The sequence below is a fragment of the Pogoniulus pusillus genome, chromosome 6, assembly GCF_015220805.1.
Source record: "Pogoniulus pusillus isolate bPogPus1 chromosome 6, bPogPus1.pri, whole genome shotgun sequence".
NCBI classification, from domain to species: domain Eukaryota; kingdom Metazoa; phylum Chordata; class Aves; order Piciformes; family Lybiidae; genus Pogoniulus; species Pogoniulus pusillus.
Genome location: NC_087269.1, coordinates 13,514,335 through 13,542,134, shown reverse-complemented (window position 1 = coordinate 13,542,134; position 27,800 = coordinate 13,514,335). Strand labels below are relative to the sequence as shown.

The 27,800-nt window shown below is 41.6% G+C and overlaps 1 protein-coding gene across 5 annotated transcripts in view; it reads right to left on the bottom strand.

The window, feature by feature from the left end:
• Positions 1–27,800, bottom strand: part of NT5C2 (5'-nucleotidase, cytosolic II) — a 66,537-nt gene that overhangs the window by 28,543 nt on the left and 10,194 nt on the right. For 2 of the 5 annotated variants that reach the window (XM_064144460.1, XM_064144462.1), the window contains exons 2-4: positions 22,533–22,581; positions 14,770–14,890; positions 3,640–3,713 (exon numbers count right to left, since the gene is read on the bottom strand). In XM_064144460.1, coding sequence (XP_064000530.1) covers positions 3,640–3,713; positions 14,770–14,870 — 175 coding nt within the window. In that variant the 5' untranslated portion in view covers positions 14,871–14,890; positions 22,533–22,581. Of the gene's footprint in view, positions 1–3,639; positions 3,714–5,118; positions 5,139–12,075; positions 12,120–14,769; positions 14,891–22,532; positions 22,582–27,800 lie in introns of those variants that run through there. The other 3 variants (XM_064144461.1, XM_064144464.1, XM_064144463.1) reach the window with 3 other exon arrangements.

Below are 27,800 nucleotides of genomic sequence, written 5' to 3'. Positions count from 1 at the left end.
CATGTGATTCACTAACATGAGCAAATCAAAGTGAAGAAGAAGGGATCAGTCAGGGTAATATACAACACATTTCTGAGCCTCTAATATTAGTATATCCAGAACATAAACCTGGAGAGACATAAGAGTTTCCATATATGTAGGAGATCTTATTCACCCCATGAGGATGCAACAGCAATCCTTGAGGAAAAAAAAAAGGAACCTAAACCCTATGAGAGTTATTTTAATTTGCCTTTATTTTATTTTGAGCCCCCAGCAGTTAAATTATTTCTAGCTGTAATTACAGTGGCTACAAAATCAGCATTTTAATGTCCATAATTTCTCAGAAGAGAAGGTTAAAACCTTCAGGCTTTTTTCTTCAAGACAAAAGACTGTTTGCCCAGTCCACCCATTAACAGTATTTCTTAACCTTGTGCAAGGAAAGAGACAAACACAATGAGAGAACACATTAGTTATTAACAAGAACTCAAGATTTAACCTAATTCTGACTTGAAAGCAAACCAAATCACTGTGGCAATGCTGTATGAGACAGCCTCGATTTTTTTAAATTCCAAGTGGCCCTTTGATTTAATAGGGCTAAGTAATATTGGCCTATAAAACAACACATGAAATCGTATTTTATGTGTAATGTAACATGATGAAACTAAGGCTGCTGCCAGTTAGCAAGCTGACATTCTCAGCTATGCTAGGAGCAGCACACATCACTGCAGCGTGTGTGTAGTAGCTGTTACAATACACTTCAAAAAGGAAATGCCATGTCCCTACCAAAATTAGGCTATTCTAACCAGAAAAAGAGTGCTCTTGTAGATTTATGTCCTTAAACTCACAGAGTACAACAACAAAACTGTCCTAAGCTTTTGAACTTTAAAGTCAAGCAACTCTAGTACTGGACTACCTCCCAAGCAAGACTTCTGGAGATATCAGTGGTCACTGCTTTGGCAAAACAAGAGAGAAGAGTGACAGTGTGGGATTTTTACTGACACCACAGCCCCCTCTTCATAATATAGATAATTCAAGGTGTTCCAAAATAATCCTTCTTCTGAAATGTGAAGGTGTATGACTGCCAGCTATGGGATCAATGCAATCAGTTTATTTGTGATGTGGAAGTTCATGGCAGAGGATGGTGAAATCAAGCGGCATATAGCTTTTGGCAGGGTCAAAGGCTCTGACTGCCTTCAGTCACTGCATATGAAGACTGCTTGGGATATTTTTAAACAACAGTGGCTTAGCTAGATCTGAAAGCACAAATGCAGAAAACTGGATGAGGAGCTGATGACACTGAAGATGCTTCTGTTCTTCTTCCTTGGACTATTTACATGCCTTGAATGGTCTCCAAAAGGCTTCTGCTCAGTATTCACCATCTGGTATGCAGATATCATTTCCAGATGTTAAATTACAGACAATCTGGGGTCTTATAATGTTGGGGGGTTTTAAACTTTTTTTTTGTTTTCAATCTAGAATGTAGCAAGTCCATGTGAAAGAGTACACAAGGGAAAACATAACATGCTCAGGCAGAAAACATGACAAGGTCCCATGAATGTACTACAACATGCTAATGTAATACTGCACTTGCCCCACTTCTTAATTTATTTCAAATTAATTAATTATTATAATATTCTAACTCTATCCTCTTCAAATCTTCTGCAATGAATAAGTAGTTTTTCTTATGTGCAGCAGTTATATACAATACACATGGAGAAGAAAGGATGACCTTAACACATAAGAAGACATGTATGTTAAATTACCAGACAAGTGAACAAAAGGGAAATAACACTTTTTATCTGCAAAAGGCTTTTCAACCTAATTACATTCTCACAACTCCTTGTAAAATGATCTGCAGATCCCTGTTGTACCAAAGAAAAAAGACTGCAGCTTAACCCAGTGTCGTCCAGATATCCAGTTTTCTTTTTGGACTACATTCCATTTCTCTTTCTGCACCATACTCAATTCCCCTGAATGCACCAACTTTGCCTGCTTAACTGTAGCACTTTGATCTTCCATCCTCGGAAAATCCAGATTTCCATGTCCCTAAATACTGTTCCAGGACACCTGAAAGATTCACATTTTTTCCTCTCATCAAGCCAAGCATCGTTTTGTTGATAACAACACTTTTGCTCTGTGTTTACAGGAGTATGCAACGCTTCAGTAAAATGAACAGCCAGAGAAGTGAGGATAGTGCTGAAGCTCTCCTTCTGTCAGGATGAAAGTTAGCAACATGCTTCATGATCCACACCAGTCCCACTGGGATCACCCTTGGGAAATGATGCCAGTTTGCCAAAGGCACTGAAGTATTTTTTTCCATTACAGAAGTGAAACCTTGGGAGTTTTCTCCAAGCATTTGTTATTGAACAACTGTTTTGTGCTCCTTAAAAGCACTGCTACAAGGCTGTCACAGCCAGAAAACACAAAAACTGGAAGAACTTGCCTGTAGTCAGATACAGCAGGACTTAAAAAGTGGCAGGAACTTTAAACAGATGTATAAATAAGGTGCTGAACAACCAAACCTTTTATAGAACTACTGCCTCATGGACAACTGCTTAAAAGAACAAAAGCAAGCAATCTAAATATGAACTGCAATTACCTACCACAGTCTCCAAAACTGCTCCTTGCAGCATTGTGTCAAACCACAAGCACACAGAAACCTTCCTGCCCTTTGCTTAACCACTGACCCTGGCTCCTGTGACCCTCAAACTGTCCCTAGCCACATTACTCATCTCACATTCCTTCTCAGTAGACACGGTAACTAGATGACCATAGCTGACATACTGCCTTAACCTATTATTAGGTGACCCTGACACTCTACCTCCCATTTTTTCAGTTTATATTCACAACCATTCTAAACTGAAATATTTTATCCACAGTCTTGGAAGCAGCAATGAAAAAGAAGGTAGAATTGTATGTGACATCCTCAGTTACAGACTGTGTAATCCTCAGACCTAGGAAAGTGGAGTGGGCTTTTTATCTCTTCCTTTTTTAAAATACCTAACTTCATGCAAGTCTGATTATGAAGAAAACGGTAACCCTACCCCCCCACCTTTCATCAAAAGCCTCAGAGATTTTGCCTGTCAAGTATTTGGAAGATGGAAAAGTCACTCAACAAACTGTATGAAACTGAACAGTGTTACGCAACCTCCTACAGCCTACCTGACACCAAGGATGGGCAAAGCTTTCTAAATTAACTGCTTCAGCTGACAGAAGACACTCCCCCTGCATTGCCTCTTCTGAAAATGAGTCACTGATGTGGTCAACCAAGGAATGGGAAAGAGGAAGAGTTATTTTTAAAAAATTACCCTCTCAGGACTCAGGAGAACCTGCTGGATAAAGGTGTAGCTCACCATATGCACCAAGGACAAAAGAAACCACTTCAGTATTCAAAGCCAAGCTTGCACTGAGGGCAATATCAAAATGTAATGCAATCTAAAGAAGCAGATAATCTTATCAATCTTTGGTTTTCTTGACACCCATAATGACTTACAGATTACAAATTTAAGAGAAACATCTAAAATGAAAGTGCAAGGATATTTTTGCTCAGAGAAGCAGCATGTGCTAAATGGAGTCGTCCAGCCAGTCACTGGCTTTTGCTCAATGAGACACAATATTCCAAACTAAGTCAATGACAAATAAAATTAGGCAGACACTCACCAGCAAGTGTGTAATCCATATCGAAACCAAAGCACTTTATCTTTTCCATGGCTAAACTTCTGTTTACAAAGACCCTGCAGAGAGAGAGAAGAAATCAAGCCATAGGTACAAGCATTTTCAAAACAATCATGGTTTATAATCAACCTTCTGGCAGCTGTCAGATGTCTGGCTCTCTTAGATCAAAATTAGAAAATATACCTGAAAATGGAGGCAAGTTTCAGTTTTTGCTGTGGGTTCTCCTGAAGCAAAGCCATGACTTTGCAGGGTTACTCTAATTATTAGTGTGCTGTCTAAAGACATACACGCATGCATGCACACACACACACGGCTTTGCATGTGACCTGCAAAAATTCCTAAGAATAGAAGTGCAAAATCTCCCCAAGCAGAATTCAGAGCCCAAGTGAGAGGGAACTGGAAGCAGAGGGTGGGAAGTAACACAATTTGCTTGATTAAAGCAAATAATTACAAAGTGATAGCAAGGAAAGGAAAGGAAAAGAAAGTAACATGCCTGTGAATAAACTCACGGCATTTAAGCCATCTTTGGAACCATATCTGGAAATTCAAAACAAATCTAAACAGATCTGTTTCTACCTTTACACCAACAGCATTAAAAACGTTTAATAAATGTCTGAAAAACATAAACTGAGATACATTTTCATCCACAAGCATATGCTATTTCTTTTGAGAAAACCTTTTTATTTAGAACTCAAACTCCTCAACAAAACTGCTATTTCTTAAATTTCACTTTTAATGATTACTGCAATGAGAATCTAAGACGAATACTTTCAGGCCCTTTCTGATGACAGTATTTTAATACACCATATTCAATTTAGTTTGTGTAAATAGCATGGTGAAGAAATAGGTCAGGGAATACAAGAAAAGCTTTTCTTGCTTCCTGTTCCAACTACTACAGTAATTGAGCTGCTTTAAACCATACAGCAGGATCTGTAATTCAACAGGACTTCTCTCTACCGTCTGTTTTAGCTGAACTTTAAGAACGAGAGTCAGAACTTGGCTGAGGGATGGAAGCTGAGCTTCTCAGCACCGATCTCAGACCAAAATCCCCCACACTGCTCGAGCTGCGATGCCACGACAAAATTCTCCTGTGTGAGCAATGTCCCAGCGCCTTCGTTTGCACTCAGATTTCGGTATGTGAAAATTCTCCAAACATTTAATACACGAGCTGCCCTCAGCAGAGTCATTATCCTCTGAAAAGCTGGAATCGGCAGCGCTGCTGCGTAGGAGGAGAGGCGCAGGGACAGCAGCGGAGCAATGGAGACAGCAAGTGCAAACCCAAGCACCCGCACGCTCTGAAAAGCTGAAAGAAGCCACTGGGAGCTTCTCCTCCACACACATGTTCTGGGGCAGGTGGCTGGCCGAATGTGCTCATTTGACTGCCCGTGTCAATCTGCCGCTGCTCGGTTTCGAACGGCAAACCGCTAACAGCAAACTATCACACTTCTATGCAAGTCGTCTTACCTCATCTCTCACCGATGTGCTCCTAGCTTAGTTCGCAGCAGCCTGATTCATCTACTTGTCTGAATCACATTACACAATCCCTTTAACGCTTCCCTAGTACCAGTGCAATTTGCCTTGGCTCTGGTTTGACTTCAGAAGATCGCTATGCCTGAACCCAGCCTTAAAGCACTGTATATCTTCCTGGGCAGCGCTGCAAAAAGCACATCTGTGGCTAATTTAGCCAGTCACTGGATATCGTTGTTGTTCCACACAAATCCACTTGGAATACAGTTTCTCTGGCAATAGTATACTTTCCCCCTAACCTTGCACACTCTCTCTGGGAGTCACAGTTTCCTGGCACACTGCCTGCCTTTGACAATGGGGCTTGTCACTAAGGGGCCTCAGAGGTTATAGATGATGGTCTTTTCTGATAGATTTATGTATTACCTAAATAAGACAAAGTGATGGGGGAAAAAAAACCCAACAACTGAAAACTGGTAAAGAAATGCCTTTTGGAAATATGAGATGGGACTGTAAATCACTGTGTTCCACTCCTGAAATAGCTGGCTTTTGAGGAGGTGGAGTAAATTATTAGAAATTGCAGTCTGAATCCATGTTTGTCTTTTGAACACGGAGATAGCTGTGATTTACAAGAGGCCAACATGAAATGCTATCTGTTACTAAACACAGTCTCATACTTTGTATAATGAAGATGATTGCGTTCTGCTGCTGCTAGTGCCAAGAAGCATTATTTATTAGCTAAGTGAAGCACAAACATTCTGACCTTATGTTTGTGCAGTTTCTTTCTGAAGTGGAGTATTTAGGAAGGAATAACATACCTCTGGGAGAACTTAGCAACACTTTTTGTCCAACCTGCAGAGTCCAATTTTGTGCTTGTCTTTTAGGCTTCAGCCTCAGACATAGCTTTACATCCTTCTCAACACAGCAGGAATAGGAAAGGAAATCTAAAGAATTGCAACATTAAGTTGCATTAAGTTTCTCAAATGAGGACCAAAAAGAAGTCAGCAAGATGGAGCTGAACACACTTACAAAAAGGGTAATATGACAGTGTCTGTGAAAAGCAAAAACAAGGGAGCTGTGACTGACTCAAGAGAAGTCTTCCTCAGTCCAGCCTGCCTATGTTTAGATGGTGATGACCAAAAGCCATGGAAAGATCTCTAAGGCTCTGACAATTTTTTATCACTGGCTTTCAGAGTATATACAAACTGAACCCCAAGACTGGAAAAAAAAAAAACCAACAACCCAAACCTGTACACATTATTACTGAAGATCTGGTAAGATTTACAGAAAGTAATGAAATGAACAACATCTCTTAGCATATTTTTCTTCAGAATAAATTTTATGTCTAAGATGTGAAAATGACTATACCAGGCCCTCCCTCAATAACGGCTGGTGAAGATCTCTCTCCATCAACTCGTAAATACTGCCTATGACCTAGAAACCATCCAAGGCAGGGTCTAATCATGTCCCAGCAGCGCACAGGACCTGGCAGATTTCAAGGAATCCTACTGACTGATTTGACGTGGTAATTACTTCACCCAGTGCTGGAGTGAAACAGAGCAAATATTAAAAAAAGCTAAAGAAGGCTATTACACAACATGTCCAGGACAGGAAATGAGAACACTTGAATCAATCTACACTTGAATATGCCTTGGCAGATTAAATGGCAGACTAAAATGTAGCCAAAAAAAAAAAAAAGAACCAATTTAACTTCTACTGTGTCTTGTGAAAGCCCAGAGAGAGATTGGGTTATTGCACTCGAGACCTTAACTTTAAATCCTGATAAAGGAAGAGGTCCCTATTCACAGTGGCCCACTAGACAAAAGGGGCTAGGTAGAGATACATAGAAATGTTTACTCTGATCAACTGATCAAATCAAATCAGGGGGTTTACTCAAAGCAGTAAACATCTGCAGCATGCTAGAAACCAAAGATGAATGTTGAAAATTAATTACCACAACACTTTCTGAGAAGAGCCGTGTGCTTCTCACAAGATTTGGAACAGACTTAGCCTTTCAAAGCTGTGCTTAGATCCTAATCAAAGGTATGGCCAGCCTGATTGCAAGAACAGCAGTTAAATGTGTCTGTTGGCTACAAAAATCTCCACAAAAGACATGGTATACAGAAATGATAAAAGTTGGTTTTAATTGCTATAAAGCAAAATCAACACTAAGACCTTAAGAACTCTAACCAGATCCTCTGGTTTCAAAAGGAAAGGATGAGATGATAATTTTTTTAGAGTTCATCCAGATAAACAAAATCAGAGAAACTTCCAGACTACAAATGGCTGAGATAAAGTCAGAATAAGAGGAAAATTAAAATAACCCAACATTTCTAGGCAAGTGAATTTTATTCTAGAGTAAGTTTTCCACTTGCCAGAGTCAGACAAAATCAGCTCTTCCTGATTTTGTACTTCTCCCATTCAGAATACATACCTAGGATCACTGAAGCTAAAACAAATTAAGCTGATCTAAAAATTTAACAGCACTAGGCAATAAGTCAAAGCAAACTGCAAGCATAGCATGAGAAAATACTCTCCACTCCTTGTGGAGGCAGAGGCAGGTATTACCTAAACCAAATTCTCCAGCTTCACACCTGTCTGCAGCCAGAGTATCTCCTTAAACAGGACATTGCCTATTTCTTGACTCCACCTTCCTTTTATGATGAGAAAAACAAGCTTTATATTTCTGTTTTGAGGAATATCCCTGTGAACACTCACTCCACAGTTTTGCACTGCCTGTGAAGTGTAGCTAAATTAGTCCAAGATGTTGGTGCTTGCAGAGAAGCTGGTTGAGGGACCACATCCAGCCCCAGTGGCTTCCTGAGCCATCGTATGGCACAGCTGGGAGTGGAGAGGCAGCGGTTTGGCCTTGGGATGGCTTAGCCAGGCACAGGTCCATATCTTTTGAAAAGTGGACTTGAAGAGCTGTTTATAGGAAAGCATGAAGCATATTTCTTCCCTGATGAACTCTTCCTCAAAAGTTAAACCTTGCAGCTTGGCCAGAGTAGAAGGCTCTCAACGATGACAGTATTTATTTTCTTTCAGAGCTCTATGAATTGTGCTGGATAAGAGAAAAATGTGTTGTACTGCAAGGAAGAAGGAACTGCTGAGCATGCACAAAGGGAGTCACAGAGCCCTGATATCCTCAACACCACAGTTCACAGGCCTTTATATTTTCACAAGAGAACTGATCTTGGTTTTCTTACTGTTCTTGTCAATCAGTTCCAAGGCAGGAATCTAAATCTTGACTCTTCTCAAGTAACACAAGAAAGAAGCAAACGTAGAAAGGGAGAGAAATGCTTCAACTTTATTTGTGCAAAATCTCAAAAGCACTCTGTGTCCTGAATGAAATCTGCATGCATAATATTCTTCTAATATGACTGACAAAACAAACAAAACACACAGAATTATACAACTAGGCAGGAAATTGGCACATGGCTCTCAAGTCTTCATTGCAAGAAAATGAACAACCTGAGGTGAGGTTTGTGAAACAAAGCACTTCTATAAGGATTTTCCAAATGTGCCTGGAAATACCTTGAAGCAAGAGGCATTTTTTCATCAGGAGAGTATGTCTAATTGGAAATCAGATAGATACAAAGCAACTTGCAACACTGATGAGTAGAACAACAAATACCGAGGGAGCTTGCTAAGCATGACCTACATGTGTGTTTAAAAAAGACGTGTGGGTAGCTGGGCTCAAGCCAGCCAGGGAACAGGGACTAGCAAGCCAGAAGGATCAGAATCCTGCTTCCTTACAATTTAGGCACTTTGGCTAATCTTGACTTTATGGACAACTTCCATAATAATAAGCTAAGTGAGTTAAAAAGAAGTAAGAAGGAACTAAATGGATAAGCTGCGAATAGCTTCCCGTGTCCAAGCTCCCTGTGGCATCTTTTAAATAGGCTAATGAAGGGGGGAAAATCTCACTTATGACAAGTGGATGTTCTTGGTATTACTAGCTAGCCCCCAGATGTTGTGTGCTTGTGGGACATGTCTCACTACATGACATTATAGTTCTGGTTAGAGATGACTTCCACCAACAGCAGTGAACTCCAAGGAATCCCTGACTGAGCTTAGCAATCTGGCACAAGTTGTGTGAGCAGCCATAAGAAGATACTAACATATATCAAACTGTCTTGTCTTTGTGTGCTGGATGCTTTCACATCTATCTTAGAGGAGATAATAAACTGCTTTAAACTACTAAAACCAATGTAATCATTCTTTTGCCTCTTTAACCAGGTAATGATCATTCCGTATATTACTATAAATCATATTTCTTTTTACAGTGTTAAATTTTCAGAGTTCCATATTATTCTGACAGGTCAGGATGTTTGTAATCACATTTAGAATATTGTTTTGGCTCAAGATTACTTTAGGCTGATGAAACAGTATTGAATAGGACAGGCAGAAGAAGGGCATCAAAATTTCATGGCCCCTTCCGGTAACATTCCCAGCCTAGTGCCTGGCAGTTTCACAAGACTTGCCAGCCTTGCACAATTACAGTGACATAAAACTGGAAAATGAGGTTATGACTAGAACTTAAAAGTTTGATGAAATTGTATCCAGAAATACAACTATGAGCACTTCCCTCTGAAATTAAGCAGGAATCAGATGGAAGGAGATAGCCTTGGCCATTTCTGTTTCCATTGTTTGGGTTTTCTTCCCAGGCAACAGCAAAGTGCCAAGAAGTTCACATATGGATTCCATCCCAAAATAACACTTGTCTGGGCTGTGAAACCATTAAAGCTAGGGATCATGGGACATTTTCAGTGTAATTTCTTTATTATTAATTTGGCAAGTGCTCTGCTTTCTCATAAGCTCACTCATTCTGCTGCCTTAATGCTCCCTCTCCCTTCTCCAATGAAGCACTAAGACAAAATAATTGGAGAGGCACACACTGCCCTCCACTACACGCATGCCACCAACACCAGAGTCCAAAGTGGCTGCACAAAGATAAGGACAGACCACAGTCAGCAGTGCCTACAGAGCCACCTCATTTACAGCAACATGAAAGTATCACACACCACCTATCTGAATATGTGTGATGAACAAAGCATTTTCAGACTGCTAAAGATTTCTGTCTTATTTGCCACCTCATCATTTTAAAGAGGCTTTATATATTGCTAGCCAAACAGATGAACAGTTTCAAGCCTCATAGCCTAGTTTATGTAACATTTCCACCTACTTGCAATCATGAGATGATCTAGTATCAATAAAGTGAAGAAACAAGATTAGCAGCAAGTAGCCTTGAGTTTGCAAGTTCAAGCAAACTGAAATACATCCTTAACTCTAAAAATCCAAACAACCGATTGGTAATCCTTTTGCTTTGTCACTGTTAATGTATACACTGTTTTTTAAATCCAGGATGTCAGTGTCTATTAACAGCTTACATTGCTTAACTCCTATTACCACCATAAGATGTTCTAAAAGCAAACTGAAGCACAAAACAATGAAGCAATTTATTCAGCATTTTATGAGCAATCAGCAGAAGAGCTAAGATTCGGAATAACACCACATCCCTTGTACTAGTCAGTAAACAACAGAGCAAGGAAACAAAACTAAAACAATAACAGAAATCCCATGTTCAGGATGAGCAGTCTCAAATTACTCTGATGCGCAACAGTAAAACATCCCAAAGTCTGTCTGTTTAACAAAAAGGCCATCTCAGCCTTGCTGCCCTGTTAAGCCAAATCCAGAGAATAAAAGTAAATGCAAATACCTGTTTCCTGGATCTTGGTAACTGTCAGTAACAAGAGTGGATGGAACACCAACTTTTTCCATTATTTGCTTTAACTAGATGTGGTTGCTATTTAAACCCTAAAGAGCTATGTGAGATAATCCAGAGGGTGCATAGAAGTGAACACTCCAAGTTAAAAAATAGACACTAAGGCAATTTGGTGGCTCAGAGTCAACCTAGTTCTTGCCTAATTACAATCACGTTAAATGACAGTACTCCTCCAGAACAAATGACCTAGTGATTATCCTCTACCCGGAAAAGTCAACAAGTAGTGCACGAGGGAGGTGGCCTCATAACCACACACACACTAAGGAAAAGCCACCTAACAGCTACACATCCATTTTATTTCTGAATTAAAATGTATGGTGCCAATAGCACAGCAAAGCAGTATCCTCTTACCAGTGACCTCTGCTAAAGAATGAATAACATCTAGCTTGTATATTAATTCGTCTCTAGACCTCACCTCTGACAGGCGCCAACAATGTTGTGTAACGAGGTTCAGAGCCGATAGTAACACTAGCTAACTGAAAGCCTTAGTCCAAGCCATCAGAAGCATGCCAAATACACAACCCCACCACTTCTGCCCTACAGATTTTTCTGATTCTTCATGCTGATTTTATGGCCCTTGAACTCTACAGCACAGCACAGGTGTTTATATTCCCGAGCTTTGCATACTTCAGCAATAACCTCAACGCTCTAATTCCTTAAGCGGCTATACAAACTGATCCAAACACCGAGCAGAAGTCTTGGGAGGAAAACAGCTATAAATATTTGATTTTGAGCATTCTTGCCTGTGGCATTCAGACATGATTACGATGTAGTCATCACACATTGAGTCAGTATGCATTACACCAGTTAAACCAGTCTCAACTGGGACATCTGCCAACAATATTATACTTTGAACATCCACCCATCAAGAATGATACAATAAGAAGTGTAACACCTGAAAAAAATCCCAACACATTCCCAGCACGAACGACCACAGCAAAATATTACTATCACAGTGGCATATTCAGGGATAATTTTTTTGCTAAAGTTATTTTACATTTTCACGCCCAAGAGAATGTTACAATTCAAGCATATGAAATCTGAGATGGTCCATGAGAACCAGAAAGTTAAATCTTAAGTTGTCTAAGTATCTCCACTGATTGTTTAAGTAAGCATGAAGTAAACAGGGAAGCAAGTTTTTAGAATTTCACACTTGAGAAAACCAAGCATACCTGGCAGCATTTAGGCAATCACAATGAACTACTTTGAGCCCAGCTGGGCCTCCAAAATTGGTGACAAGCTAGCCCCAGTTCCACTCATATGTAAATGGGGCCCAGCTGCCAAGCCTCTTCATCCTTCCAGATTGGGCCCATAAAATCACTGGGGCAAGTTTTAAAGTAAATAAATGAAATAGCTTTAAATTCAATGTTATTTCCCCCCTCTGTTTCTAAGCTGCTGCAGATTCATCTTACAATGGTTTATTTTTTTCTTTAGCTGCTGGAGTAAGAAGAAAAAGAGGCAGAAAAAAAAGAGACAGATTGAAAGAGAACACAAAAACAAAAGAAAAAGGAAGAGAAATAAAACAATGCTGACAATGAACAGCTTGTGTTCTGTATTTCTTTTATTCATAAAATTGACAGTGCTTCAGCAATACCCAAAAGCCAGAGCATACTTGCTGAAACAAATGTGCATCCTACAACTGATGTGAACACCACACATAATCTGCATCTGAATAATTATTAAACCACTAAAGATCGGACAAAACAACAAGGGGAAATAACTTCAGTGTTACTCTATCATGGTAAGTCTGCACTTATCTTTTGAGTAGCATTACATCTGTTAATATGATGATCACAAAAAATACCAGGAATAGAAATCTGACAGCACTGCCTCTGGAATGAGGTTGTTTCAGATTCTTACAATACTGGATTATCAAAATAACTCCCATGAAACTGGTACACCAAAGCCATTAATAGCACAGATTTATACTACAGTCTTGGCATCAGGTTCTCTCCTGTTACCTCCCTCTCGCTCATTCTTCCCCTCTTTCTTTTAAAAAAGAAGAACACAGAACTTTGCAGGATCACAGAACCTCAGAGGTTGGAAGGGACCTCCAGAGATCATCAAGTCCAACATCCCTACCAAGGCAGATAGTAATTCCAAAACAAAAACGTGCCTTCCCTCAATGTATTTCCAGTGTTGTGCTTTCCACAAAAAGCTGACATGCTAGCAACATTTCTGCTCAACATATTCTAGGCAAGGCATTTCTAAATTCTAAAAGGTGGTACATAAAACTCTAACACAGACCAATTTTGGACCACCAGATCCCAGTTCCTAGTGACAAACCTTCCTTTGTGAGTGCATTCTCATCGTCCATAAGGAAATTCTTTCTCAAAGTAAGGATTTCTTACACAATTTAAGAGTAAACATGATGAGGAGTTGAGTGTGTGAGCTCTTAAGGAAAAATACTGCTTCCCTGGAATCTTACAGAACACTTAGCAGACTCTCAGCACCTAACCATAACAAATGTAGAGGAAATATTTAGGGGAAAAAAAATAGGCCTCCCTCTGACTTAATATCCACCAGTCTAAATCAGGAGTAGCACAACTGAAGTAATAGATTAAACTATGACACAAAGTTAAATCTGTCAATGACTTCAGCAACATGAAGATTTTTTTGCCAGGGAATAATATAGAATCTCTCTCTTTTCACAGGCTATATATAGTTACATTCACTAGATGCTTCCATATCAGACAAACCAGCTGACACAGAGAGACTCCAATAATGGCACCACTTAAGATGTGTGCCCAGATACGTTTTACGGAAATTGGAAAGCTTCAAAGGCCTCACAGGATCCATTACTTAGCCTTAAACACTGCAACTTGCACAACCTGGCCTATTACATGATACAAAGGCATTTTTCTTTAATTAGACTCCATTTGGAGAATCAAAAGATATCTAACACTTCCAAAACACTTCCTCAGAAATACCACTGTATATGACTCACAAATGCAACATGGCATTTAAGCATGAGGTTGGGAAATTTGACTTCTTTTTTCTGCTTCTATATTAGACATATGTCTGCCCAACTCCTGCTGAATATACTCTGATCATCACACTGCATGACTTCTCAGATTAAACAATCTAAACTTTCTAGATACACCTCCCACAAACAGAATACTGACAATTACTCCATGCTGTTGTTTTTAACTCTGTAATGATCCAGACATTTGATAAGGATACAGATTGCATCCACCTTTTATACTCTACACCTGGAACCTTAGGAGCCGTGGGCTACATTCTTGCCTCAACCAAACCTCCAAAGCGATCTTGTGAAAACAATCTGGTGTCTGTACTTTGATCTCCCAAACTACAAAAATAAGAGTGGTAACATTTGTTTTATTTTGCATTCTATCTCATTTATTTAGATTGTAATTGTTTTACAGCAAAGACAGGTTTAGGCACACCTGCAACAGAAAATCAGGCTGAGATCTTCCCTAGTGCTTCTGCATGCTCCTGTGATGCACACAATTACTCATACTAGATACAATTCTCAAACACTTAATTTCTGACCCCATTTGATTTCCCCCTTATTTATTTCTGCATTCCATTCTCTAAGGGTAGGCTAAGTGTGAACTGTAATCATTGCTAAGACACTTTTTCCACTGAGTATTTCTTGACTTTACAGCTTTTATCCCAAAGTCTTTCAACTGCATTATGAGAGCATACCCTCACTCGCTGTAGTACATGTGCCTCCACTTTACTGTTTTCAAATTCCCACATGCCAATACTCTGTTAGATCATCTAAGACCCCATCTATTAACACTTCTACAAGGAGGTGAGAATAACCAGAGATGGGGGTTTGTGCTTAGTTTATTTCCCTCTGTCTCAGCACTTTATTTTTGTGGTTAACATGAACGACTTACCGGTGATAGGCTTCCCGACGGTACTTTTTCAGAGCGTGCCCATCCATGTTTGCAGGGAGATCTGCTGCATTCTGAAGTCGGTCACTCCATGAGGTTGTCATCTTCAAATGCTTACTTATTCCTGAAAGAGGCAGAAGAGAAACAGCTTGCTTAAGCTCAAGGTTTGTTTCACCAGAAAGTCATGTGTTTCCTGGTAAGAAGGGATGCAATGCCACTCAGGAAGTCTTGCAAAGTACCGAGTGGAATGATCTGAGTCTGCAGGTCAAGGAAGGTGCCTTTCTCTGAGGTGTTTGCTGAGATAAGGTGTTAAAACAGAGAGCTGGAAAAGCTTTTCCATGTGGCTGAAACTGTAAAGATATTCACTGTGGTGAAAATGCATTTAGAAGCAGAGACCTTGTTTTCATTGCTGAAAAGGGGTATTTTTTGACACTGGAGCTACTAATATGTGTTTGCTATAGGTGATGGAAAACCTAGCCTCTATATATGAGATAAATCAGGCAGGGCAACTCTACAAACTCTGGTGGCACTGACCTTGCCACATTTACTGCACAGTAAAAATAAAAGAGCCTTGTCCCAGGCCATTTGATCTCTAAGCAAAGATAAAGCTTCAAGCTGATGCTAAATTTGCAGAAACAATTGGAAGGAAGGTAGAAAGATGATCTTTTGTCCTCTGCAGGTCAGTCACACCGAGACAGAACAAGAACACACCGCAAACCTGTAACACCAGCTAAGCAAATATTCACAAGCAGATCTTCAAACCTGCTTGTACGCAGATCTGCAAATGAATGCAGCTTTTCACAAGTCCTGGTTGTCAAAATCAAACTATTGGACAGGCCCTCTTGTCAGAAAGGCCCTGCAGTAAGGAGACAGGGGTATCCCTCCCAGTTGTGCTATTAGCATATTTGGACAATCCTGCTTGCTCCCTCCTCCAGCAAGACGTATGCCCTGCTGTGTGCATGGCACCAGGCAGGATGACATAGCAGCAGCCCCATGCTGGGCCAGTTCAGTTTACTAGTCCAAGTCAAAACTAACAGATTGAAATCTAACAAAAACTAGGTAGTTGGCCACTGGTCAGCAGGCTGAACCCAGCGGAACCTGCCGCGAGGCTATTGTTAGAGCTGGTAAGAACAGGGTGGGAGACGCATCCCACAGTTATACCAAATTAGGTATAACACGAAACCACATTGTGGAACCCACGCAACTGCTGGGCCACAGGGCTTGGCTTGTTTGCTCTCCTTAACAGAAACAAAACCACCCACAAGCTACATGGGTAATGAGGCAGCAACCATTTCTAGACACCTTTACAATATGACTGCTCTCATTTTCCAGGGAGGGGAAGTAGGTGATTTCAGCAAAGCAGAGAGCAAAGCGAGTATCCAAGCAGTGCTGGAAGTCACAGTGCTTTCAGCAGACACACATGTACTCACTCTCCTAGTGGATATCTGTTTAATGTCTTTGTTTTAAATTTGATTAAAGAGCAACAGTTGCAATTGTCATAGTATTTGTTTATTTACCTAGTAGTTGCTGGTCATAAAAATCAAACAGACAGCAAAGAGCTTAGCCTGTTAAAAAGTATGTTCCTCCCTCCTCCAGCATTCTTTGCTTGCCTTCCAGTTACTATAACCAACATTTATTATTAATGCATCTTCTGCCACATCCTAAAGGTCACCAAATTTAGGCCCTGGCAGGCAGCCCAGGGGACCACATGCCAGAGCTGAGAGCTCTCCCCTCCGAATTCCCTGCAACACACCCAGGAGAAGAGGTCACAGCAGAGAGAGGGTGACAAGCCATTCCAGCCAGCCACAACTTCCACAACAGGGCATGCAGGGAGAAGCAGCTTCTAAAATAGCCCAGACCCCAGCTACCAAGGACTTGTAAGTAATAACTCTCTAGTTAAGCCTTGCCCAGAGGCAGATGGAAGGCAGCACAGAACTAAACAGCCCTAAGCATCATCAACCTGTTCCACTTCAAAGGTCTGCAGCAACTCTTCCTTACAAGCAGCAAGAGCTGCAGCAGTGTCTGTGCGAGAGTGATGACTCCAGGTCAGCAGCTAAGAGATATGTAGCAAAGTGAGGGACCCAGAACGACCCTAGGACTACAGATCACAGAAAGGATGGAAAAGCATCTACCCCATGGATGGTCCAGACTGTATCTCCATCTTGGTCTTACCTGAAGCTGTTTTAAAGCTACTAAACCTACAGGTTCAGATCCACGAGACATGTATTGTTAAGGCCTCTAAAAGGCACGTTAGCAGCTTCCAAAACTACTGTCACATGGCTATTCTTACGACTCGTAGGCAGCTCTGGATCTAGATCTTTCAGATTAAATCCAGATCCAAGCTTCCTGCCATTTAGAAGGGCCATGCTATTCAGCTTATCTCACCAAACACATATCAAGATTCAAAGATTTACAGCCACAGCCAAAGCCAGAGACTTTCTATTCTGCCAATCTCTTCTCACTTCATCTGCTTCCAGTCACCATTACACCACATCGGAGGTGCAGACACGGGTACTAGGACAGGACTGCTTCCAGTGGCCATCCATGCCAGACATCTAATAATTCACCAACAGTATCCTACAAAATATTCTGGAATTCAACTGGCAGAAGGCTTTTAGCAGGCTACCTTTAATAACATTCTTTCTAAAATTAGAATTGGTGAAACAGTTTGAGCTGCTGTGTGATGAAACCCTCCTCTACAGTAGGAAAAACCAGATAGCATCATTTTTTCTGTGCTGGGAGTCAAAAAAATGAGACTTGAGGAAACCACAAAAATTTGAGTTTCCATAATTAAGTAAGAAAGGCCTGAATTATTTAATGATCAAGCTGTATTTTTCTGTAGCTGAGATGAATAGAGTTCATAGACAGGACAAGGCTATGGTAGACAGAGGCAATACCTTTTATTAGACCAACAGGTATGGCTTACACAAACTCTTGGGCACACAAGCTTGTCTAAGTTTTCAAACACTGTCATTTGCTCTCATAAAAGATATTACCCTTACTTTCAGGCTTTGCCCTGATTTATTTATTAAATCTTTATCTTATTAATGTTCACAGAGTATAAAATGAAAACATGTTATGGTGAAGTTTTGTAGTATATGAACTCAAAAGCACTCACATAGCTTAGCAGGCTCCATTGGCTGTGGCAAAAGCTTACTGCTCTGAAACTAAACAGTAACAATTGACAAAAGATGTTGTGATGGATGCTCCCTGCCCAAAAGTCTCACACACACAAAAAAATCTGACAGCCATCAATAAAATTGTTCTTATGTTTCAAAGGTGTAAAAATAAGCCTATGTGCTTGGGCAAAGGACATGGGACCTGATCCCTGAATACAAATTCCTTCTTCCAAATAGAGAGAGACAAATGAGGAGGACTAAATCACTCCATATAGTTGTAAGCTATTGGAATAAACATCTAAGAGAGTAAGAGAGCAGGCAGCCAGCCAGGCAGGATTCTCAACCCCGAGCAACTGAAATATGATGCGGCTTTGCTTAGTTATGAATCTATTTTTGAAATCAATAATCTGTAAATAGCTCTGAATTAAAATAGAAATCTTTACATAGATTGAACATGTCAGAACACTTCTCCTTAATTTATTGCAAACATGTTCCTTGGTAATGCAGTCTTAATTAAGCATCTGATAGCATTTATGACACAAGGTTCATTTTGAAGTATTTAAAATCTCAGCTTCAAAGCTTTGATTCAGAGCTACTACCCAACACATATGCTTTCATCCAAAAGAACATGAGACTTTCAGTACATATTTTGAAATGAGCTTATTTGCTTCTTTTGTCAGATTTTGGCTTCTTTCACATATTACCCACAGTGTATTAATTTCTAAGTAGAATAGAATCGAATCAACCAGGTTGGAAGAGACCTCCAAGATCATCCAGTCCAACCTATCCCCCAGCCTTATCCAGTCAACTAGACCATGGCACCGAGTGCCCCATCCAGGCTTTTCTTGAAAGCCTCCAGTGATGGCAACTCCACCACCTTCCTGGGCAGCCCATTCCAATGCCAATCACTCTCTCTGTGAAGAACTTCCTCCTAACATCCAGCCTATACTTCCCCTGGCACAACTTGAGACTGTGTCCCCCTGTTCTATTGCTGGTTGCCTGGCAGAAGAGACCAACCCCCACCTGGCTACAACCTCCCTTCAGGAAGTTGTAGACAGCAATGAGGTCATCCCTGAGCTTCCTCTTTTCCAGGCTAAACAACCCCAACTCCTTCAGCCTCTCCTCACAGGGTTTGTGTTCCAGGCCTTTCACCAGCTTTGTTGTCCTTCTCTGGACACCTTCCAGCACCTCAACATCTCTCTTGAATTCAGGAGCCCAGAACTGGACACAGGACTCAAGGTGTGGCCTGACCAGTGCTGAGTACAGGGGAAGAATAACCTCCCTTGTCCTACTGGCCACACTGTTCCTGATACAGGCCAGGATGCCATTGGCTCTCTTGGCCACCTGGGCACACTGCTGGCTCATGTTCAGCTACTATCTACCAGCACCCCCAGGTCTCTTTCTTCCTGGCTGCTTTCCAGCCACTCTGTCCCCAGCCTGTAGCACTGCTTGGAATTGTTGTGGCCAAAGTGCAGAACCCTGCACTTGGCCTTGTTAAATCTCATCCCATTGACCTCTGCCCACCTATCCAGCCTGTCCAGGTTCCTCTGCAGGGCTCTCCTACCCTCCAACAGATCAACACTTGCTCCTAGCTTGGTGTCATCTGCAAACTTACTGATGCTGGACTCAATCACCTCATCCAGATCATCAATAAAGATACTGAACAGGACTGGGCCCAGCACTGATCCTTGGGGGACACCACTAGTGACTGGCTGCCAACTGCATGTGGCATCATTCACCACCACTCTCTGGGCCCAGCCTTCCAGCCAGTTCTTGACCCATCCCAGAGAGAATCTGTCCAAGCCATGAGCTGCCAGCTATGCCAGGAGCTTGTTGTGGCAGATGGTGTCACAGTCTTTGCTGAAGTCCAGGTAGACTACATCCACAGCCTTCCCCACATTCACCAAGCAGGTAACCTGATCATAACAGGAGATCAGGTTGGTCAGGCAGGACCTGCCCTTCCTAAACCCATGCTGGCTGGGCCTGATCCCTTGGCCATCCTGTAGGTGCTCAGATACTTACGGCACACAAAATAACATGTCCAGAAACATTCCCCTTCAAACTTTGCTACTATTTTTCTTAACTCTTTTGATTAACAAATAGTTAGACTAAATTTCTGCACCTGGTATTACTTGATGTGTTCAGGTAAAGTGCACTCTCTGTATTTTTTTTTCTGAGTTTAACACCTTAAGACTTTGATGATGCAGTGTCAAATCAAGGGACACAAGTGCTAAAACGCAGAGGTGAATGAAATAGCAATGACAACTCTTTTTCCAGGATGTTCTCTGAAAGCTCAGACAGCAGGAAAAAAGCATCACTAGTCAATCCCAAGACTGTAGGATACTCATACTCATCAGTCATGCACTACCTCTGCCTCTTCAAAAATCACTCAGAACTTGTCAGTACTATCCACAGATGTACGTGCACAGCAGAAGGTGAACAGAGAGAAAAATCATCACATCTAACACTAGCTACTTTAAAGTTTTATGTCTAATTGGAGGCTGTGGGTGTACAGAAAAGTCTCATGGTGCTCTTACCAAGCCTAGAGCACTTCCCAGCTTCCCACTGCAATATTGCTTCATCTCAAGGGGCTTTGTAGGGAAGGAAGGAACAAACCATGATAAATATCCTGAGAAAGTGAAAAAGCAGGGAGCAGGATTGGGGTTGGCTTCTTCAAGATCCATATTGAATTTGTGGCCAGGTCATGGCACAACATCACGAACAAGGCAGGGGAGGGGAAAAGCAGTTCATCTTTGGCTAAGAGGGTGGTCAAGAAAAGTGAGTAACTTATCTCTTAGCAGCAACCCCCTTCCTCCACTGAGGGCAGAAGCAGCTTGCACCTTGTTTAGGCCAGACACTCGGGACAGCTAGCATCAGAGGAAGATGAAATTGACTCTAGTTAGCATCATACCCTCCTGGAGCATCTGACATCCTGGGCTGGACTGTAAAAAGTGGCCAGGACTATGTCATCATGCCCTACTGTCACTATATAGTCAGGGGCTAAGCATGCTTCTGGCCTCACTCAGAAGGGCAGTTCTTACACCTGCAACCCCAAAGTACTTCACAACATCTCATAGAGACACTACATTTAGGGGACAGCAAAAGGTGCTGTCCCTATTTTGCTAGCTAAGGCTAGCAGGACACACGGAAGGTAATAACACAGAGCAAGAGGGAATCAAATGCACAAGTCCTTACTCTTCAGACCCTGTGTTAAAAAATAGTCTGAGCTCCTACTGCTGTCAGGATGAATCAGTGACACACTGCATCTTCCTTATACACTGTACTTTAATGCAAATTCAAATTTCAATACTTGGCCTCAACTGGAAGTCACTGAGAGGTCAGCTGTATTTAATACAATTTCATGCTTAACACTGCCAGCTTCATAAACATAAGCAAGCCTTGATATATGTGCCCTGCTTGAAATTGCACAGTAGGAATAATGCTTCAAATCTCTACACATTTCTAGACATGCCTGACTTCTGCTCCCTACTGAGGCTGTGTTGACCTCGGGCCCTCCCATGTTGCAGCTGCATTCCCGGCCTATTTACTAGATTGCCATGCAACTGTTTCAGTCTTCTCTTCAACACCAGCGCTAAGGCACTGTGCTTGATCCCACCTGCCATGCCCACAGCGAAGCTTTCTGTAAAGTTACTGATTTGGATTAGCATATAAACACCAACAGCTACTCCCCTTGCCCTAACATGCTGGCCCTTTCATGGCTACCTCCTTGGAACAGCCCTTTTTCTGCAGGCTTCTGTCTCAGCCAAGCAGTGACAACTGAGCTGGGGACTAGCTGGGCAGCCAGAAGCCTCACTTGCAGTATCTGCAAGGGAAGAGCTCTCAAACGCTCCATGATCCCCAGCTTTGTGAGTCACAAACTCACCCAAGGGAAGTGTTAGACAAGAGACAAAGATAAGATATCTTGGGTTGCTAGAAGGCAAGGTGATGTGCAATTCCTAGAACTAAAAATGCCAACTAATGAGAAAAAAACAAACATCTCTTAAGTGGCATTTCTGAATGGCAGGGGAACTACTATTCACATGAGCTAAACAGCAAAATCTCTGCTCATGGTCTGCCTGGGAAGAGCAATGCAGAGAAAATGAGTAGGGGACTCCTCAGTTCATATTTTAATGTTCCTGATAATTCACAACTACAGGTCCCAGACGTACAGAAGTCACTATGACCACAGAATCCTGGAGAATCATAAAAACATGTTGGAAAATGGGACAAACTTCTACTTAAGATGCTACCAGTACAGCATGAAAAAGACAAAAATGTCTTATGGTAAACCAAATTGCAAAATTGGTGGAGGTGCCACTTTTGGAGAGCTAAGTACAATAAAAAGGAGACTTTCTAAAAAGAAATGTTTGGAAGAAACCAGGGCACTAGTGGGCAGAGATGGAGAACAAGTCAGAAGGAGCAGAATTCTTCAGGAAATGTCTCTACTTTGCATTTATTAAAGACAAAAAGAAAATATGATAGTTACTTAATCTCTTGATGATAACAAAGCATATTCCATTCAATTTGCTACCAAGGAGAACATTAAACAATACAAAGACAGACACATTTATCCAGTCAGTATGATGAAGTATTCCCAGGAACCCTAAAATAATTAGCTGCATATAATTTAGGCTAGGTCAGCTTTACCTGATAGCAATCGTGGGAAAGGCACTTCAAATGACAACAGTGGATTCAGCTGAAGAAGAATCAGAAGACAAAAATATAATCAGTCTTAGTCAAGGTATCAGTTATGCTCGGTATCTAGATCATCACTAGAATTCCTGAAGACTGAGAACTACCTGCATGACAAAAGCACCAAAGCAGTAGGTTTCTGACTTGCTCCAAGCCAAGGGACAGCATGGATGCCAAACAACCCTTTGATTTCATTCTGAACCACAGCCTTGTTCTGTAGCATTATTAGTTCTAGTAGTTACTTCCCTCTCCCCCCACCACCCTGGAATGTGAATGCAAACCACTCTGTATTTTACTGCCAACACTTCTGCTTAAAAGCCAACAGTAAATTGATTCCAAAAGTTGTTTTCAATCAGTGATGCTTTTGGAAAATTAGTATGTCCATGACTTGAGATCTCTGATAACACTGGGAAGCCCAGAATTGCCAAATATAAGCAGTGAGGCTTGTAAATTATCTAATCCAGAAAACTGACATTTTTTTTCCCCTGTGCCTGAAGCTAAGTTCTTTACTTGAAGAACTTCCACTTCTGTGTGGCTGCACCTCTGAAAGCTTAAGGTTCATGATGGCAGGAAGGACAAAATACACTTTTCCTATTCAAATATTAACTACTCTCAAGTGACACTTCAAAGTGTACTCTCAGCTCACGATAATTAACACTTGAGGTTAGCTTTAAGCAGGATAATTCTGTATGCCCATTACAGAGCATTAAAGAGATAGAGATCTGCTTTTAAGAACTTAAGGTTAACCACAGACACATGTATCGAGCTTACAGAGATCACTTGTATACAAAGACCCACTGGATTACATTAAATTGATAGCACTCTTCTTGCTCCACGGATTGTACTAGGTGGGAGCCTCCAGTCTGCAACAACCTGCAATGCTGGTGTTGAGTTCTCCTGCAGGAAGAAGGGGGCAGCTCTTGGGCACCAACAGAGTTCTTATTTTAATGAAGCTGCTTTTACCAAGAGGGTACTTTTAGTGAAATGGGTAAAACATTCCCAGGCACACATTTATCCATTTCCTCAGAATCACCATTTCAGTTGTTTCTAACATAGTGCTTCTTCAACAGTTTCTTAGAGGTAATTCTCTGCTTCTCTAAGTCTAGTATGCCCCACATAGTGCCACAGCTAGAAAAAAAACAGAAAGATGTTGAGGTGCTGGAACATGTCCAGAGAAGGGCAACAAAGCTGGTGAGAAGCCTGGAGCACAAATCCTATGAGGAGAGGTTGAGGGAGCTGGGCCTGTTTAGCCTGGAGAAGAGGAGGCTCAGGAGTGATCTTATTACTGTCTACAACTACCTGAAGGGGCATTGTAGCCAGGTGGGGGGTGGCCTCTTCTCCCAGGCAACCAGCAATAGAACAAGGGGACACAGTCTCAAGTTGTGCCAGGGTAGGTATAGGCTGGATATTAGGAAGAAGTTCTTCACAGAGAAAGTGATTTCCCATTGGAATGGGCTGCCCAGGGAGGTGGTGGAGGCACCGTCCCTGGAGGTCTTCAAGAAAAGACTGGATGAGGCACTTAGTGCCATGGTCTAGTTGATTGGCTAGGGCTGGGTGCTAGGTTGGACTGGATGATCTTGGAGGTCTCTTCCAACCTGGTTGATTCTATGATTCTATGATTCCAGGAGTGCCATAAAGAAGGAATGTGAGACTGGATCCAGAAAAGCAAGAGCTATGTTTTTAGAGGAGAATCAGCAAACATGAGCTCTCAAAGAAATGCTGCAACTGCAGGTCAGCTGGATATACAAGACTACCAAGCAAAACTCCATGTCCCTGCTACAATCTGTCACTGCTATGAACATTGCTGGAAAACTGTCTTCAGTGAGCTGTCCCTATCCAGGAATGACAGTGATTATACACTAAGGAAGGAATAAGGCTGTCAGAGTAAAGCTGGAGTGGAAGGTTGCCAAAAGCGTCTCTGCAGATGATTTGAAAATAGTCTACAAGCATTTATGCACAGGAAAGCAGCATGACTGTGGAGGGCTCTCAGTATAGCATCCACAGAACAAGAGCCTAGAAATCAAATAAATCCACACAAGAAAGATTAACAGAGAGGACAGTTAATTATGAAACAAACAATTTCAGAAGTTCTCAGTGAAGGGGGTGCTGATGTTTAGATCAGCCTGTTTTCAGAATCAAGAATGAATGCAGGAAATTAGAACAGTCTGCACTACAGAGCAGTCAAACTGAGTATCGTCACTCAGGTGACTTTTCCTCACCTTGTAAAAGGATCGCTTTACAAATTAATGTATCAGTGAATATGAAGCTGAGGCACAAGCAATATTGGAGAGGAAACTCCAGAGCTGGAGAGAAGGTGAATGGACAAACAAAGGCTTTTCTGGGCCAACACTAGCTTGAACTGTGCACCCTAACAGCCCTGGGAAACTTACTTCCTTGGGAAAAAGTCTTCAGCAGTCTATAGAAACCTTTGCTGCAGAGGTTCCCAAACTGCTGTCCAACTGAACGTCTGCCAACAGCAAGCATGGACCAGGCTAAAAAGATGTTGTTCTCACTGCTTTTTGTTTCCAGCTGTTAAATTCCAGTAAGAAACATGTAAGACAATTAAAATATTTTACTCATACTGGTTTTCCCCTAAGTAATTGCTCTGGCTGCACAAGGTCATGAAAGATGGAAGGTGAATTTAATCCCTTTTCTCTGATACATCCACCCTAAAGAAAACACTTAAGAGTTTCCACATAATTGCTTTAGCTGAAAACTGGGATGTAAGCTTTGATGCAAATGCCCACCCCAACAGGAATTTGCTGTCTGATTATCTGCAAACACTAACATCACTGCTAAAAAGATGAAGCACGACAGCATGCTAGCCCAGCTGCAGGTTAACATAAACAGCATGACAGACAGAAATGTCAGCATGGAAATGAATACAGTGAATGCTGCAAATAAGCAAGGGAAGTCAAGATTAACTTTTCTATTCCACCTCTGTTGTTTTACATCAGAACAACCTGAAGCATCTTTAACAACAAAAACAAACTTATTGGCAAGAATTTGCAAATACAATCTCTGCTCAGAAGCCGGAGCACTGCTCCACCTTCTCAAAGGAGACTGATGGTTTCTTCCTTCCCCTTCAGCTTGTTACCTCTAAGCAACACTCTTAGTGTTCAAACTTTTGCAAGGATCTATTACCAACTCAGGACAGCTGAACAATTCTGTGTGAGTTGAGTTCCCAAACAGAGAGGACAAGATGAGACGTGCCATCCCCAGAGGACTGGAAAGCCATCCTTCCACCTACCGACTTCAAAACAAAGAACAACTGCCACTCTAACCTGCTATTAGGGATTATACAACAGTAGTGCTTTTGGCAGCAGATCACGGTGTTTCAAAACAATGACTCTCTTCATTAATTCCACTGTGTTTCAGGAAGCAAATACAGACTTAACGGACCTTTCCAGAAGCACAGCGGCAACCGACAAAGTATTTGAGGCGCACAACTCCAATCAGTAGTGCAGCTGTTCTGAAAGCATGCAACTGGGTCAGCTTGGATAACACAAAGAGCCAAAAGTGCTCTTTATCTTCTAAATGCTGAAGGTGAGGGAGGACACTTTAATTGGCTTTCCTTACTGACTGTGCTTACTGGTGAAATATCTTGCCTCTGAAGCTCCCTCCTTCATTAATATTTTATGGAAAAGCAGAGATACTGAAAGCTTATTCTGGCTTCTTTTCCTAATCTTTGAAAGTAAAAGGAAGAGTAAGGATTTTCAAATTTATTTTTACGGAACACTTGAATGCTCTTCCATGATGGATGGGCTCTCTCTACGTGTTTATGGGCGACACAAGCAGATGTGACAGCAGAACCAGCAGATACACCATGTCCACAGGCTGGAAACATGAGTTTGCATCTGTCTCCAGCCTTGGCGGAAAGCAGTCCCTGGTCAGCCTGGGTGTGGAGAGCCAGCTGGCTGGCTAGTCAGCATGAGTCCCAGGGCTCTGGACACAACACCTGCCAAGGGACGTGCTGCTGAGTAAAGAAGTTGGCATACTTGAGCTGGGGAACACTGGCTCCTCCTTCGTGAAAAAAGTTACTGAAAATAAACACTGAGATCAACAGCTGAAGATGATGTGGTAATTCTGAGAGCTGCTCTGTCACAGTGAGATTTTTTTTTTCCTCTGCTAAGACTCTTCTTTTCCAGCACCATTTCCTTCCCCTAACACCTTCTTTAAGAAAAAAGCTTACCAAATGCTCATCTAATAACTTGGCCTCCCTTCCTTTTGACCTCTTACCCACCAACAACAGGCAGATCTTTGACAAATAAACCCTTCTCTCCAAAAGAAGAAAGATGAGCTGAGGGTCAAGGAAATAAGCCAAGAAGGAAAGCCTGAACACCCAGCAAGGCCACACTTCACATGCAAAGCTTGTCTATTTCTCAACTTGCTGTTTGCCCACAAAACACAAACAAGATAAAATAATGATACTCCTTAGCTACAAAGGACACTGTGAAGATACAGAAATCATTTAGTAAAGAAGATCTTGATTCTCAGTTAACCTAATACACAGGGCTCCAGATGCATACCATCCTGCTACAGATTTCCTGGGCTTCCTACTTTTGTATTTTTAAATAAATTCTTCACAGCATGAGTGATTGGCATTGGAATGGGCTGCCCGGGAAGGTGGTGGAGTCACCATCTCTGGAGGTGTTTAAAAGGAGGCACTTAGTGCCATGGTTTAGTTTATTAGAAGGGTTAGGTGATAGGTTGGACTTCCTAGAGGTCTTTTCCAATTTGGTTGATTCTGTAATTGTCCTGAATAACGGTTGCCCAGCTCTCTTCCAAGAAGCCTCACCTTAGACTGATCTAGTCTCTCAGGTGGCAATGGCAAGAGTTTCCTGCATCCAGGCTCATCAAGCTCCTAAGCTGTCTCTCACACTTCCCTTAAATGCCCACAAACACCAGAAGCACAATTCCCCCCTCCTCAGTTTTCCTCCTGTATCAGTAACCATAGGTACCTCCATCTGAGGCACACAGGAATCTTCTGAATGATCTTGGAGGTCTCTTCCAACCTGGTTGATTCTATGATTCTTTCCTCCCAGACCAGAGGTTGGACCTATCACTCATCATGGAGACCAGAAAGGTGCATTCCCAAAGCCTTTCCTATATTCTTCTCTTAGCAGACAGTGCCACACAACAGCTCCACGCCAATGAGAAGTGAGCTACCACACTTAAATAGTTTGCTGAATGATTATTTATATGCAATCAACAAATAGAATG